General features: G+C 38.2%; 1 protein-coding gene across 1 annotated transcript in view; it reads left to right on the top strand.

Moving 5' to 3' along the window:
* Positions 1-14,240, top strand: part of DMD (dystrophin) — a gene marked incomplete at both ends in the record, with an annotated part of 1,915,324 nt that overhangs the window by 705,752 nt on the left and 1,195,332 nt on the right. The window contains 3 exon segments of the mRNA XM_084258879.1: positions 8,480-8,590; positions 9,294-9,467; positions 12,841-12,996. Of these exon segments, the coding sequence (XP_084115005.1) occupies positions 8,480-8,590; positions 9,294-9,467; positions 12,841-12,996 (441 nt within the window).

Raw genomic sequence — 14,240 nt, 5'->3', positions numbered from 1 at the left:
ATACTTGAATGGATCCTTCATGCCCAGGTTGTATGGTTCTTGAAGAATAGTACATGCCACTATTTCTTTTTTTTTTTTTTTTTTTTTTTTTTTTTTTTTTTTTAAATGTGACTTTTATGTTTATTTTTTTTTTTTTATTTTTTTTTTTTAAATTTTATTTTTTTTTTATTTTTATTTTTTTTTTTTATAAATTTTATTGTTATATTCCCCATACAGTTGCAGCCCCCCATTCTGACCCCAATCCCTCCCCTCCCGCCCCCGCCCCCCTAAAAGTGTCTCTGGTTCATAGTTTTTTGTTGATTTTGATTTTCACTTTCTTATAGTTATTCATTTTCCTGGTCCCTTATTTAAGTTTTCTAGATTCCTGCTATGAGTGAGACCATCCGGTATTTTTCTTTTTCTTTTTGGCTTATTTCGCTTAGCATGATCCCTTCCAGCGCCATCCATGTTGCAGCAAATTGCATGTGTTTATCTTTTTTGAATGCTGAGTAATATTCCATGGTATATATGTACCACATCTTCTTGATCCAGTCATCTATTTTTGGGCATTTGGGTTGTTTCCAAAGCTTAGCTATTGTAAACAGTGCTGCTATAAACATAGGGGTGCAGGTGTTCTTTGGAATTGATGTTTCTGTGTCCTTTGGGTAAATACCTAGGAGTGGAATTGCTGGGTCATATGGAAGCTCTATGTTTAGTAGGTCCAGAAATCTCCACACAGCTTTCCACAGTGGTTGGACCAGTTTGCACTCCCACCAACAGTGCAGAAGAGTTCCTTTTTCTCCACACCCTCGCCAACATTTGTTGTTGCTAGTTTTTTTAATATGTGCCATTCTCACTGGTGTAAGATGGTATCTCATGGTAGTTTTGATTTGCATTTCCCTGATGACAAGTGATGTTGAACATTTTTTCATATGCCTGTTGGCCATTTGCATTTCCTCTTCAGAGAAGTTTCTTTTAAGCTCTTCTGCCCATTTTTTGACTGGATTATTTTCTTTGTTGTTGTTGAGACTCATCAGCTCTTTGCAGATTTTTGTGATCAGTCCTTTATCATTAGTGTTGGGTGCAAAAATGTTCTCCCAGTTGGTGGGGTTTCTCTTTGTTTTTGTTATTGTCTCTTTTGCTGTGCAAAAGCTCTTTAATTTGATATAGTCCCAGCTGTTTATCTTTGCCTTCACTATCACAGCTTTGGGTGATGTGTCTGTAAAGATGTCTTTGATGTGCAAATCACGTAGTGTTTCGCCTATATTTCCTTCTATATATTTTATGGTTTCAGGTCTTATGTCTAGTTCTTTAATCCATTTTGAGTTGATTTTTGTGTATGGTGTGAGGTGGTGGTCAAGCTTCATTCTTTTGCATGTAGCGACCCAGTTTTCCCAGCACCATTTATTGAACAAACTTTCTTTGCTCCAATGCATAGTCTTTGCTCCTTTGTCAAAGATTAGTTGACCATAAACCTGTGGGTTTATTTCTGGATTTTCTATTCGATTCCATTGGTCTGTATGTCTGTTCTTGTTCCAATACCATGCGGTTTTGATGATTATGGCTTTGTAGTATAGTTTGAAGTCTGGGAGTCTGATGCCTCCATTCCCTTCTTTTTTTTTCAGGAGAGCTTTGGCTATTCGGGGTTTTTTGTGATTCCATATGAATTTCATCAATAATTGTTCTATTTCTTTGAAGAATGACATTGAAATTTTGATTGGAATAGCATTGAATCTGTATATTGCTTTTGGAAGGATGGCCATTTTAATAATGTTTATTCTTCCAATCCATGAGCAGGGGATATCTCTCCATTTCTTTGTGTCTTCTTCTATTTCTTTTAACAGTGTTTTATAGTTTTCTTTGTATAGGTCCTTTACCTCTTTTGTTAGATTTATTCCCAAATATTTGATTTTTTTTGTTTCAATAACAAAAGGGATGGTCTTTTTGATTTCTTCTTCTTCAGATTTATTGTTTGTGTATAGGAAGGCTACTGACTTTTGCGTGTTGATTTTGTATCCTGCCACTTTACTGAACTGATTGATGAGTTGAATTAGCTTTTCTGTGGAGTTTTTGGGGTTCTCTATGTATAATATCATATCGTCTGCAAATAGTGATAGTTTGACTTCTTCTTTTCCTATTTGGATTCCTTGGATGTCTTTCTCTTGTCTTATTGCCCTGGCTAGGACTTCCAGTATTATATTGAAAAGCAATGGTGAGAGTGGACATCCTTGTCTTGTTCCAGATCTTAATGGAATTGCTTTCAGCTTTTCACCATTGAGAATGATACTGGCTGTTGGCTTGTCATAGATGGCCTTTATGATGTTGAGGTATGTTCCTTGTATCCCAAGAATTTCAAGGGCTTTTATCATGAATGGGTGTTGCACTTTGTCGAAAGCTTTCTCAGCATCTATTGATATTATCATATGGTTTTTATATTTCTTTTTGTTGATGTGTTGGATAACGTTGATTGATTTTCGGATGTTAAACCATCCTTGTGCCCCTGGAATGAATCCAACTTGGTCGTGGTGAATTATCTTATGGATACATTGTTGGATTCTGATAGCTAAAATTTTATTGAGGATTTTTGCATCAGTGTTCATTAGGGAGATTGGCCTGTAGTTTTCCTTTTTTGTGTTGTCCTTGTTCGGTTTTGGTATTAGTGTAATGTTGGCTTCATAGAACGTGTTTGGTATTGTCCCTTCCTTCTCAATTTTTTGGAAGAGTTTGTGAAGGATAGGCACTAATTCGTCTCTGAATGTTTGGTAGAATTCATTTGTAAATCCATCAGGTCCTGGGCTTTTGTTTTTGGGGAGGTTTTTGATTACCATTTCAATTTCGCTAATTGTAATTGGTCTGTTTAGGTGTTCTATTTCTTCTTTATCTAGCTTTGGGTGATGGTAGAGTTGTAGGAATTTGTCCATCTCCTCTAGATTGTTAAACTTGTTTCCATATAACTGTTCATAGTAGTTACTGATTATTCTTTTGATTTCTGCTGTGTCCGTTGTGATTTCTCCTCTTTCATTGATGATCCTGTTTATTTGTGCTTTCTCCCTTTTTTCCTTTGTGAGCCTGGCTAGGGGTTTGTCTATTTTATTGATTTTTTCAAAGAACCAGCTCTTGGTTTCATTGATCTTTTGGATTGTTTTTTTAGTTTCAATTTCATTTATTTCTGCTTTGGTTTTTATTATTTCTTTTCTTCTACTGGTTTTGGGTTTTTTTTGTTGTTCTTTTTCTAGATCTTTGAGCTTCGAGATTAGGTTGTTTCTTTGCGTTCTTTCTTGTTTCTTGATGTGAGCTTCTATTGCTATATATTTTCCTCTTATTACTGCTTTTGCTGCATCCCATACATTTAGGATATTGGTGTCCTCCTTGTCGTTCAATTCAAAAAATTTTTTAATTTCTTCTTTGATCTCCTCATTAGTCCAATGGTCTTCCAGTAGTGTGGTTTTTAATCTCCATGAGGTAGGAAAGTTCCTTGCCTTCTTTTTATGGTTTATTTCTAGTTTGATGCCTTCATGGTCAGAAAAGATGGTTGATATGATTTCAATCTTGGTGTATCTGTTGATGTTTGTCTTGTGCCCCAGTATGTGATCGATCCTGGAGAATGATCCGTGTGCGCTTGAGAAAAATGTGTACTCCGTTTTTTTGGGGTTTAGTGTTCTATAGATGTCTGTTAAGCCCAATTGCTCTAGGTCTTTATTTAGAGCTTTGGTTTCTTTACTTATTTTTTGTCTTGTTGATCTATCCATTGTTGATAGTGGTGTGTTGAAGTCTCCCACTACGTATGTGTTTTCTCTGATGTCTGTTTTCAGAGAGGACAACAGTTGTCTGATATATTTTGGTGCTCCTTCGTTTGGTGAGTATATGTTAATGAGTGTTATTTCTTCTTGAAGTATTGTCCCCTTGATCATAATGTAGTGACCATTGGGGTCTCTTTTTATCTTTTTGAGTTTGAAATCTGTTTTATCTGATATAAGTATAGCTGTTCCTGCTTTCTTTTTTGGTCCATTTGCTTGTAGGATTGTTTTCCATCCTTTAACTTTGAGCCTATTTTTATCTTTTGTAGCTAAATGTGTTTCCTGGAGACAGCAAAAGGTTGGGTTTTGTTTCTTAATCCAGGCTGCAACTCTGTGTCTTTTTATTGAAGAGTTTAGTCCATTTACATTTAGAGTTAATATTGATATGTTAACATCTGTATTTGCCATTGTGTTTGTCTTTCCTTTGATTTTATTTATTTATTCTTTTAATAACTTTTTTTTTTTTTTTTGGCCTTCTTTCATTGTTATTCGTCGCTCTGAGGTTCTGGCTTTAGGACTCCTTGTAGTATTTTTTGGAGTGGGGGTTTAGTTGCAATGAAATTCCGGAGTTTCTGTTTGTCTGGGAAGGTCCATATTCTTTCTTCAAAGAGGAAGGAGAGCTTTGCGGGATAGAGTATTCTTGGTTGGCATCTGTTTTCTTGGAGTCTGTTGACTATGTCCCTCCACTCTCTCCTTGCCCGTAGTGTTTCTTCGGAGAAGTCTGATGTCAGCCTGATTGGTTTTCCTTTGAATGTTATCTGTTTCTTCCCTCTTGCCAGCTTCATTATTTTTTCCTTGTCCTGGATTCTTGGGAGCTTTACTATTATGTGTCTTGCTGTATTTTTCCTTTCGTCGTGGAAGTTTGGTGTTCTTCTTGCTTCTTGTATATCAATTTTCAGCTCCTTCTTCACATTTGGGAAGTTCTCTTCAATTATCTCTTTGAATATTTTCTCTGTTCCTACATCTCTCTCCTCTCCTTCTGGTATTCCTATAACTCTTATATTTCCTTTCCTCGTGGAGTCAGATAGTTCCCGAAGTCTTTCTTCGTTCTTTTTCCTTCGTACTTCTCTTTCCTTTTCTGTTTTGGTTCTTTTTATTTCTGTGTCTTCAAGATTACTTATTCGTTCTTCCATTTCATCTATTCTGCTTTCATTGCTTTTCCCAGAATTCTTTAGTTCTTCCATTAATTCTTTGATCTCCTGCATTTCTTTTACTTCCCTCTTTAGGGACTCAATTTCTTTCTTCTGACCATTGTTTTCCCTCTCTAGGGACTCAATTGCATTCTTCTGATCGTTGATTATTTTTCCCTTATCATTGTTTTCCTTAATGACTTCTGTCAGTTTTTTAATCACGGCAATTTTAAATTCTCTTTCTGGAAGGCTCAGAAATTCTTCCAAGTTATTGTCGTTGCAATCTGGGGGCTGGCTTTCTTTTTGTGGTGTGCTTTTTCTCTGGAGAGTTGCTAGGTTGCGTGTGGTTCTTCTCCTCCCTACTGTCTGTTTTCTAATTTGCCGTATGCGTTGGGACACTGTGTTGTTGGGACTTGCCGGCATCTTGGGTGGGCTTCTCTGTTCCCCTCTGGTTCTTCCAGGAGTCATCTGTCAGTTTCAAGCAGCCTTTACTGGAGAAAGGTCCCTGTTCTAAAATGCCGATGTGGGGACACACTCCCCTGTGCGCCTGGTCTGCCCCGGCGGTGGGTTCCTGCTTCCCTCTGGGCTTGGACTGCAGGCCAGAGGGGGTCTGGCTTGGGCGAACTTCCCCCGCTCACCTCTGGCTCCTGAGGAAGCCTTCTGCAGGTAGTCTTTACTGAAGAAATGTTCCTGTTCTAAAATGGTGATGTGGGACACACTCCCTGCGCTTCTGGTCTCAGGCACACTCTTCTGCGCGCCTGGTCTGCCCCGGCTGTGGGTGCTCGCTCTCCCTGTGGGCTCAGACTACTTGTTCAGAAGGGGCCCGGTGTGGGCTAACTCCCCAGCTGGCCACTAGCTCCTTCAGTAGCCTGTGCTGGGGTCAAGTCGCTAGGTGGCACCAGAGATCTCTCCTAGAGCCCTTGGGGAGCTGATTTTCCACCCCGTGGGACAGGGAGCAGAGCGGGGATGGTAGGGTACACCTCAACAGCTTTGGGGTGCTGTGTCTGCCTTGTGCCCCACCGTCGTGGGGAACCCACGCCCCTAATTTCGTGCCCCGGGTCTCAGTTCCAAAGCCCTCAGTTCCAGGACGCGGGCTGTAGCCCAGATCAGTGGCACGGGGATGGCGCCTTTTGAATCCCGCTCCCCTGCCTGGGCGCCTTGTTCCTGCTCACTCAGGGAGGGCCTCGCCCGGGTCTCAGTTCCAAAGCCCTCAGTTCCAGGACGCGGGCTGTAGCCCAGATCAGTGGCGCGGGAATGGCGCCTTTTGAATCCCGCTCCCCTGCCTGGGCGCCTTGTTCCTGCTCACTCAGGGAGGGCCTCCGCCGTCTCCCCGCAAGCCTAGGTCGCAGGCGCAGGGCCCTGGGCAGCTGCAATCCGAGCGCCGCTTTCGCGCAAGCTTACCGGGCGGCCGGGGCTGTGTGCTGGTGCTGGTCTCCTCCTGGGGGGCGGGGCTCTCTTTTTAATGGCGCGTGGAGCTCACCTCCGCGGCGGATCCTGCAGGGTTCGCCTCAGCTCCCGTTCACGGGGTGTGGTGGCTGAAATAGTTCCTTTCCACTCACAGTCCCGCTTGCTGCATCCGTTTTTCTTGTTGGGCGTTTTGGTTTGTTGTTTCCCTGGTCTCTGCCGGTCGGAGAGTGCCGCCTCTGTGGGCGGGGGAGGGGAGCAGGGTTCTGTGCTTCCCTCCCTTCTCGTCCTCTTTTATGGCAACTTTCTTCTTCGGGCAGTTTGCTGGAGTCGTCCGTTTATCTTCCGTGTCCCAGTTCTCACTGGGACCTGCCGCTTTTCCTCCCTATTAACTTTTTTTAATGGGAGATCTTACTCGCAGCGTCTCCTCGCTGCCATGTTGCTCCGCCCCTCATGCCACTATTTCTTACACAGGCTGTAATTCAACCAAATAAGATACTGTATGTAGTTAAACAAACAAAAAAAACAACACATTTACATGAGTTTTTGGTCTTTTTTATTTAAGCCAGAATTCTCATTACTTAAGTAATTAATTCTTTGCTTTTAAAACTGTTAAACTAGATATACTAAGGAGTAATATTATGGTATATCTGTACATTTATAACTTTGTATCCTAAATAACTTCTTCACTACTTAGTCTGTTTTCTTGACATAATTCTCATTACTCATTGTAAGGCTGCAATTCTCGGCAGTAACTGCTAAACACACTGATGTTATTTTCTATTAATATGTACCAGAATTGACTCCAGTTGGTGTAAATTAGGTTATACTAATATGCATTATACAAATTGTTCTGCATGAAAATTTTATGGGCAGTGTGGTGTTAAGTTAATAAGTTTCATTTTCGCTAACTTATTTATGATAATCTGACAATCCTGAATTTTAAATTAGAATAATTTGACCACCAGCTGTGCTTTGCTGGTTTTGACAGTATGAGGTGAATTTATTGTTTTGATTTCTGCACACCGAAGAAATTGACCCATCACTATAAGTTACTCAGAAGTATTTAAGTCACAGAGACATACATTTAAATGATTCTTGATCAAAAATATTTTTACTCATTGTCAAAAATATAGCGGTATTTCATCATTATTAAAAACTCAAGAATCAGTCTTACTAGAAAGCTAGTAAGGATGTATTGGACAAAACACAAGCCCAATTGATGCATTTAACTTCCTCTTCCTAGATCATTACTTTCTCTGAAATTTAAGTGAAATGTGGCACAGAATGACAGAGTAAAGATAACTACTAAGGAGTATGGTCCACATGCAACTTTCTCATTATATCTTATCCTTGTAGGGTCAGGAATGGCCACTGTGCAGGTTTTCTAGGATCCAGCAGACCGGGTAAAGGAGGAGTCAGAGTTCTGGAGTCCTCAGTGGGTTTTTGCAGGTTTTTATTGGGATTTACCCGGCATATGGCAGGCAGGGGTGCTGGGGGGCTGGGTGGCTGGCAGTCCTCTCAGCCCCCAGCAAGTCTTCACTCTATCTGGGCTCTCCGGCCTTCTCTCTGCTTCTCTGCTCTTTTGTTCATTCTGCTGCTTCTCGGTTTCTCTTTCGGCTTCTGCTGGCGTCCCCGTGACACCACCCTTAAAAGCCCAGTCTCAGCCCAGGTGAATCCCATCTACCTATGCCCACACCCTATTTCAGGTGCCCACCATCAGGCATGCATTCAGGACCGCAAGGATCCATCATCTATCCTGATGGCGGGAGGGCAGAAAAGCCTGACATTTTTCCTTACCCTACACCTTGACATAGTTAAGAGTTTTCATTAGGGTTAAGATCTTGTCTTTGGTCAAATTTGAGATAAAACAATATCCATTTTACATATTAGTCATAAGTAGATATTTCCTACTGAAAATGATATCTAAAATAGCTGTTCATTATCACTGACTCAAAGAAATAAATTATTTTCATAATAATCGCAATAGGAAGGAAATACGTCTTTTCATTTTTGATAACTTTGGTAAGTAAAAAAAGGTCATGTTCAAAGAGGCTGCATTATAATAATAGTTTAGGAGCGTTTCAGAATTCCATCTTCTCGGAAAGTAGGCTGTTCTTGGCAATAATTTTCAGAACATGATGACTAATAATGCTTTCTTCTCAACAGAAAATCCAATCAGATTTGACAAGTCACGAGATAAGTTTAGAAGAAATGAAGAAACATAACCAGGGAAAGGAGGCCACTCAAAGAGTACTGGCCCAAGTTGGGGTGGCACAGGTATCTCACATTCACTGACTAAGGAACTTGTTTCACTTGGGTATTAAAGCATAGTGTGTATTGGATAAATTGATTATCAGAAAACTTGAATTTGAGGGCATTATTTGAAAACTACAGTGTGATATATAAATCATATAGCCTTTTATGTGTTGCATATTGTAAGGGTAATGTAGATTAATAATTACCATGTATGTGGTAGTACAGCTAAGGACTGCTACTGAAATCTTCTTCCAAAGGAAAATTGGGCTGGGGAAAGTATTGCTTTATTGTGTGCTTATTTTTTTTTTAATAGAGGCATGTTTTATTTATTTATTTATTTATTTGTTTGTTTATACATGCACTGGGTACAGTCAGAAGCACGGGAGGGTGAGAGAATTCACCAGAGCCAGAGCAGGGAGCAGACAGGCAGAGGGACCGAAGTACACTGCTGAGGGGAGCAGCGGGCGGCAGGAGAGGTCTGCGCGCCATGTGGGACCCTCCTCTGGTGGCTGGGCAGCAGCCAGGGATCGAACTGGCGCCACAGAGGCCACGGGCAGCTTCGCAACCCAGCGCTCAACCGCTGTGCCACTGGGGAGGCCCTTTTGTGCTTATTTTTATTCTTGTGTATCTTTAGGAATAAAGGAAAATCCATTAGCGAAAATATGACCAGTTATTTTTTTGAAAGGAAGAATTGAATTAATACCTTCTGACATTGTCTTTACAGAAAAAACTGCAAGATGTTTCAATGAAGTTTCGCTTATTCCAGAAGCCAGCCAATTTCGAGCAGCGTCTACAGGAAAGTAAGATGATTTTAGATGAAGTGAAGATGCATTTGCCTGCATTGGAAACAAAGAGTGTTGAACAGGAAGTAGTACAGTCACAATTAAACCATTGTGTGGTACGTATTTCGAGTGACAAATAAATACCCAGCTCACTCTTAGCTTTCCTTACTAAGAAATATTTGGTGATCCCTTTTATAACTGAAAATTGTTTATAGATAACTACAATAGTAAAGCTATATAATTTAAAGTTAAGGAGAAACATTAGCACAGGTGTATTGAGAGATAAGAACTTTTATGAAATAATGTCCATTTAATATCTATTTATGTGGGTGTTTCTTTTGAGTATATGTTTTTTTTTTTTAAAGCTGTCCTTCCACATTTTTTTAAAGATTTATTTATTTATTTATTTATTTATACAAGCACTGGGTACAGTCAGAAGCACAGGAGGGTGAGAGAATTCACCGAGCCAGAGAGGGGAGCAGAACAGGCAGAGTGATGAAGTACACTGCTGAGGGGAGCAGCGGGTGGCAGGAGAGGTCTGTGCGCCATGTGGTACCCTCGCCGATGGCAGGGGATCGAACCTGCGCTGCAGAGGCTGCGGGCAGCTTCACAGCCCAGAGCTCAACCGCTGCGCCACGGGGGAGGCCCTTGAGTGTATGGTTTTGTAAACACTGTGCAAACTGCAAAAAGAAGTCTACCTTGTTTAATTCTTATGGTATTTGAAAATATATTTAGATGAAAATATTGAAATATAGTAATCTGGAAGCAACAGTATCAACAGTAACATTAATAGTTACCATTCCAAAATGAGTGCTAAGTAAGCTAAGTTACATATACAAGTTACCCCTAATTCTCAAGGGCACAAATTAAATAAGAATTTAAAGACAAACAGCTGACAAAGGGCAAAAGGAGGATTCCAATACAGACACTCTTACTCCAAATCCTAGTATCTTTCCATTAAACTCCAGTACTGGATTTACACAAAAATGTATCCAGTCCACAAAGACAGAATAAAAAATCATGGAAGATAAAATTCGCCTGTAGGGCAAATCTTCATTGGACTTTGGGATTTCAAGCAATGTCTTTCGTTGCATTTATTGGAGATTCACCAAGTCAAATGATCCCTCTGACAATATAAAGCAGAGTTATGAGGGAATCTGCTAGAGTAACACAAATATTATTATAACTTCAGGTGCACTGTCAAGTAACAGTGTAGAAATTCATGTAAAATAAAAAGCACTGAGTGTTATTAATGTAAGGGAAAAAACTTGCCTGTTTAGTGCTATGTACTTGAAGTATTCTTTTTTGCATCTGAACTGTAAAATAAATGCAAAAGAGGCCCCCTTTGGATATATTTCAGTCATCATTATAAATGATAAAATGTCTTTATCTTTAACAAAATATTTAAATATAAAAATATAGTGTATATATATATGTACTATGTAGTATAAGCGTTATATATATCTAGATATATACTATATATAACACATATAATTTTTAATACAGTAGCATTCATAATACAGATTACATTTTAGTGGTATCATTATCGTGAGTATTCTCATCCCCCAGAATAATTTTGGATATAATGATATATCATTATTTGCTGGTAATAGATGACTAAGGTTAGGAATATCTGGGAACATATCTACTCTTAAATTTTGCAATAAGAAATTGAAGGCAAAATTACCCAGGTAGACTACTGCCATGACAATATATATTTGAAAGGGAGAGCTGTTCATTATCTTTGAAGAACAGGCCTCTAATGGTACCTAATAAAACTTATGCTAGTGAGTATAAGCTGAAAACAACCCTACCTGCTTCCTGTGGTGAGTATGCCCTGCCTCCGTATACAGGAGCAAATTCAAGGGTACCTGTTCAGTCTGTTTCTATTTCTGGTTTAACAGTCAGAACCAATTCGAGTGGTCCTTCCATATGGACATCTTTTTTTTTTTTAACAATTTTTGTATTTCTTATGACTTTAAGATGCTCTGTATTATTTACTATAACCATGCTCTTTGCATTCGAGAAAAATTTGTTCTGTTAAAAAAAATCGTACCAGCATGTACATAAATACATGTAAAGAATATTTCCCTTCTTCCGTGGTCTTTTTTTTTTTCTTACTGAATCACGTAATGTTAATGGTTAACTGTTGTACCTTGAACGAGCTTTCATCATAGAGATAACTCATTGGGACATTTTTAAAAGATTGAAATCATTTGGAAGCATCTATGATTTCAAAATGCATAGCTGATTGCCACTGAGACAGTTAAAGATTTTAATGTTTCTAAATGCCTAGATATTTTGATATTTTTATAACTTCTAAGGTATAAGTAAAATCAAGTAAAAAACAAAGATATGGAAAGCTCAGACAGAATTCATAATTATTTATAAGGCAATAATAACATCAAAGAATCACCAATTAAGGGATTTGATATGGAAATAGGCTATATGTGTAGCCATAATTAATCAGATAATTGCTTAGCCTTTACAAAATGTTTTATTTCAGACATTGCTATTTATCTGAAAAGAGATAGCAAACCCTATTTTTGAACTAATTCCAAAACACAACAATTACCTATTAGCAACTTTATTTCTTAGTGCTAGTAAAATAAGTGTGTATTGTTCAGACTTTTCACTGAACATATTAAAGCAGCATTGTGTAAGAAAAACTGTTGCATATGTATGTATACATATAGACGTGTATGCATGTGCATGTGTGCAGGCTTACATACATATGAGCATGTATGTCTCCTAGGAAAATAGCTACAAGGTAAAGGTGACACTTATTTCATTATGCTTTGCTATAGCAATATGCTTTTGTGAAGAAATATAGTTATAGTTATGATGTATAAGTGAGTTTGAAATAATATTTTTCTGTCTGTATTTAATTTTCCAGCTCCATTAAGAAAGTCAATTTGTCTAGTCAAATTAACAGATTTAGAATTGCCTTCCTTCCATTTATATACTGTATTGAGATTATGATCCTGAAGTTTAGATGTTTTTCCCCCACTACAGCGAAGATGCAGTGGGAACAACATTGAGTTTGCCTGTCTTGGGTGCTTCTGATTCTCTAGTGACTCAAATACTGTCTGGTGCACAGCAGGCACTCAGTAAATATCTGGTGTATGAGTGAATGAATTTTTCCAAACTCGCATCTTGAAATATATTAACTCTAGCATTTAAAATAAAAAGCACACATCTTTCTGACATGATGTTTATCAACTCGGATTAAAGAACTGAATATATGCAAAAATGTCATCTCACCTTATTAATAATAGCTATAAGTTATGCATGTCTGTTTGTGTCTATATAAGTTCACATAGATATATTAACAGAAAATGCAAAAATTGGATGTCCATCACAGTTGCAAAATACAATAAAACTATAAACATGGAATAAGGAGGTAATCTCTGGCCCTGTTTTTATTAGTAACAATATGAGTTATTTTATCATTGCACATTTTTTGTTTTGTTTTATGTTTTGACTTAGAATTTGTATAAAAGTCTGAGTGAAGTGAAGTCTGAAGTGGAAATGGTGATAAAAACCGGACGTCAGATTGTGCAGAAGAAACAGACGGAAAACCCCAAAGAGCTTGATGAAAGAGTAACTGCTTTGAAATTGCATTATAATGAGCTAGGAGCAAAGGTGCGTGTGCCCTGAAACCACAAAAAGTGGCCCCTTCCTGTTTTCCTTATAAATTGTAAAGCAAAAGACAATAATTATGTACAGTGAATGTCTTAGAAAGTCTCAACCATTTTTGATAGGTGAATGGATGGGTGGATGGATATAGATATAGAAAGAAGATGGACAGATAGACAGACAGATAGATACTGGAGGTAGAGATCGATCCCCATCTGCAATCCTTATTAAGAACAATAACTCATCACTGCTGATCTTCCTTCCTATGTTGAATTAAAAAAAAAATGGTAAACTCAGGGAGATTTTATTGGTCCACCAGATAGTTCTAAAAGGTTTCTTTTTTTCTAAACTCACCTTGTTTCCATTGTACAGATTTGCTTGTGGTGATTTGAAGGCTGATGTAAAGATATAAAGAAATGTGCCTACTTATATTTGGGTATTGTGGAGTTCACACATTTTGCATAGGCTACATTAGGTGTAATAAAATTAACACAGCCACAGAAATTTTCTTGCAGTAAAAGCCTCGCATAATTCACCACACTGGCCTTATCATATAACCTGTTACGTCCTATGTGATTATTTTCATGTTTTTCCTGATAGATTCTAATAAATAATTCCATCTCACTGTTAATTAAAGATGCTTACATGCATCCTTTTGTGCAAATCTGAAATGCCTAAAAGTGTTACCATACTTCCCTCAAATTAAATATTCTATATAGATTTAGGACTCTGTTGGTTCAAATAATGATAGAAATCAGAAAAAGTATGAATAAAAACATAAATTGTCAACATCAAGGACTAACCAGTCCTTTTCTATGCCATTAGTTTATGTTACTCCAAACTCTTTAGGAGTTTATGGTGCTCAACTAAGATTTAAAGTATCACCTTAGTAATAACTATTTCTTTTTTTTTTTTTATTGGTTGTCCATCACCTTTTTTTTTAATTTATTTTTATTTTTATAAATTTTATTGTTATATTCCCCATACAATTGCAGCCCCCCCATTCTGACCCCAATCCCTCCCCTCCCGCCCCCGCCCCCCTAAAAGTGTCTCTGGTTCATAGTTTTTTGTTGATTTTGATTTTCACTTTCTTATATTCATTTTCCTGGTCCCTTATTTAAGTTTTCTAGATTCCTGCTATGAGTGAGACCATCCGGTATTTTTCTTTTTCTTTTTGGCTTATTTCGCTGAGCATGATCCCTTCCAGCGCCATCCATGTTGCTGCAAATTGCATGTGTTTATCTTTTTTG

The sequence above is a fragment of the Talpa europaea genome (assembly GCF_964194135.1).
Source record: "Talpa europaea genome assembly, chromosome: X".
Classification (NCBI taxonomy): domain Eukaryota; kingdom Metazoa; phylum Chordata; class Mammalia; order Eulipotyphla; family Talpidae; genus Talpa; species Talpa europaea.
This window is presented reverse-complemented; position numbering and strand designations above follow the sequence as displayed.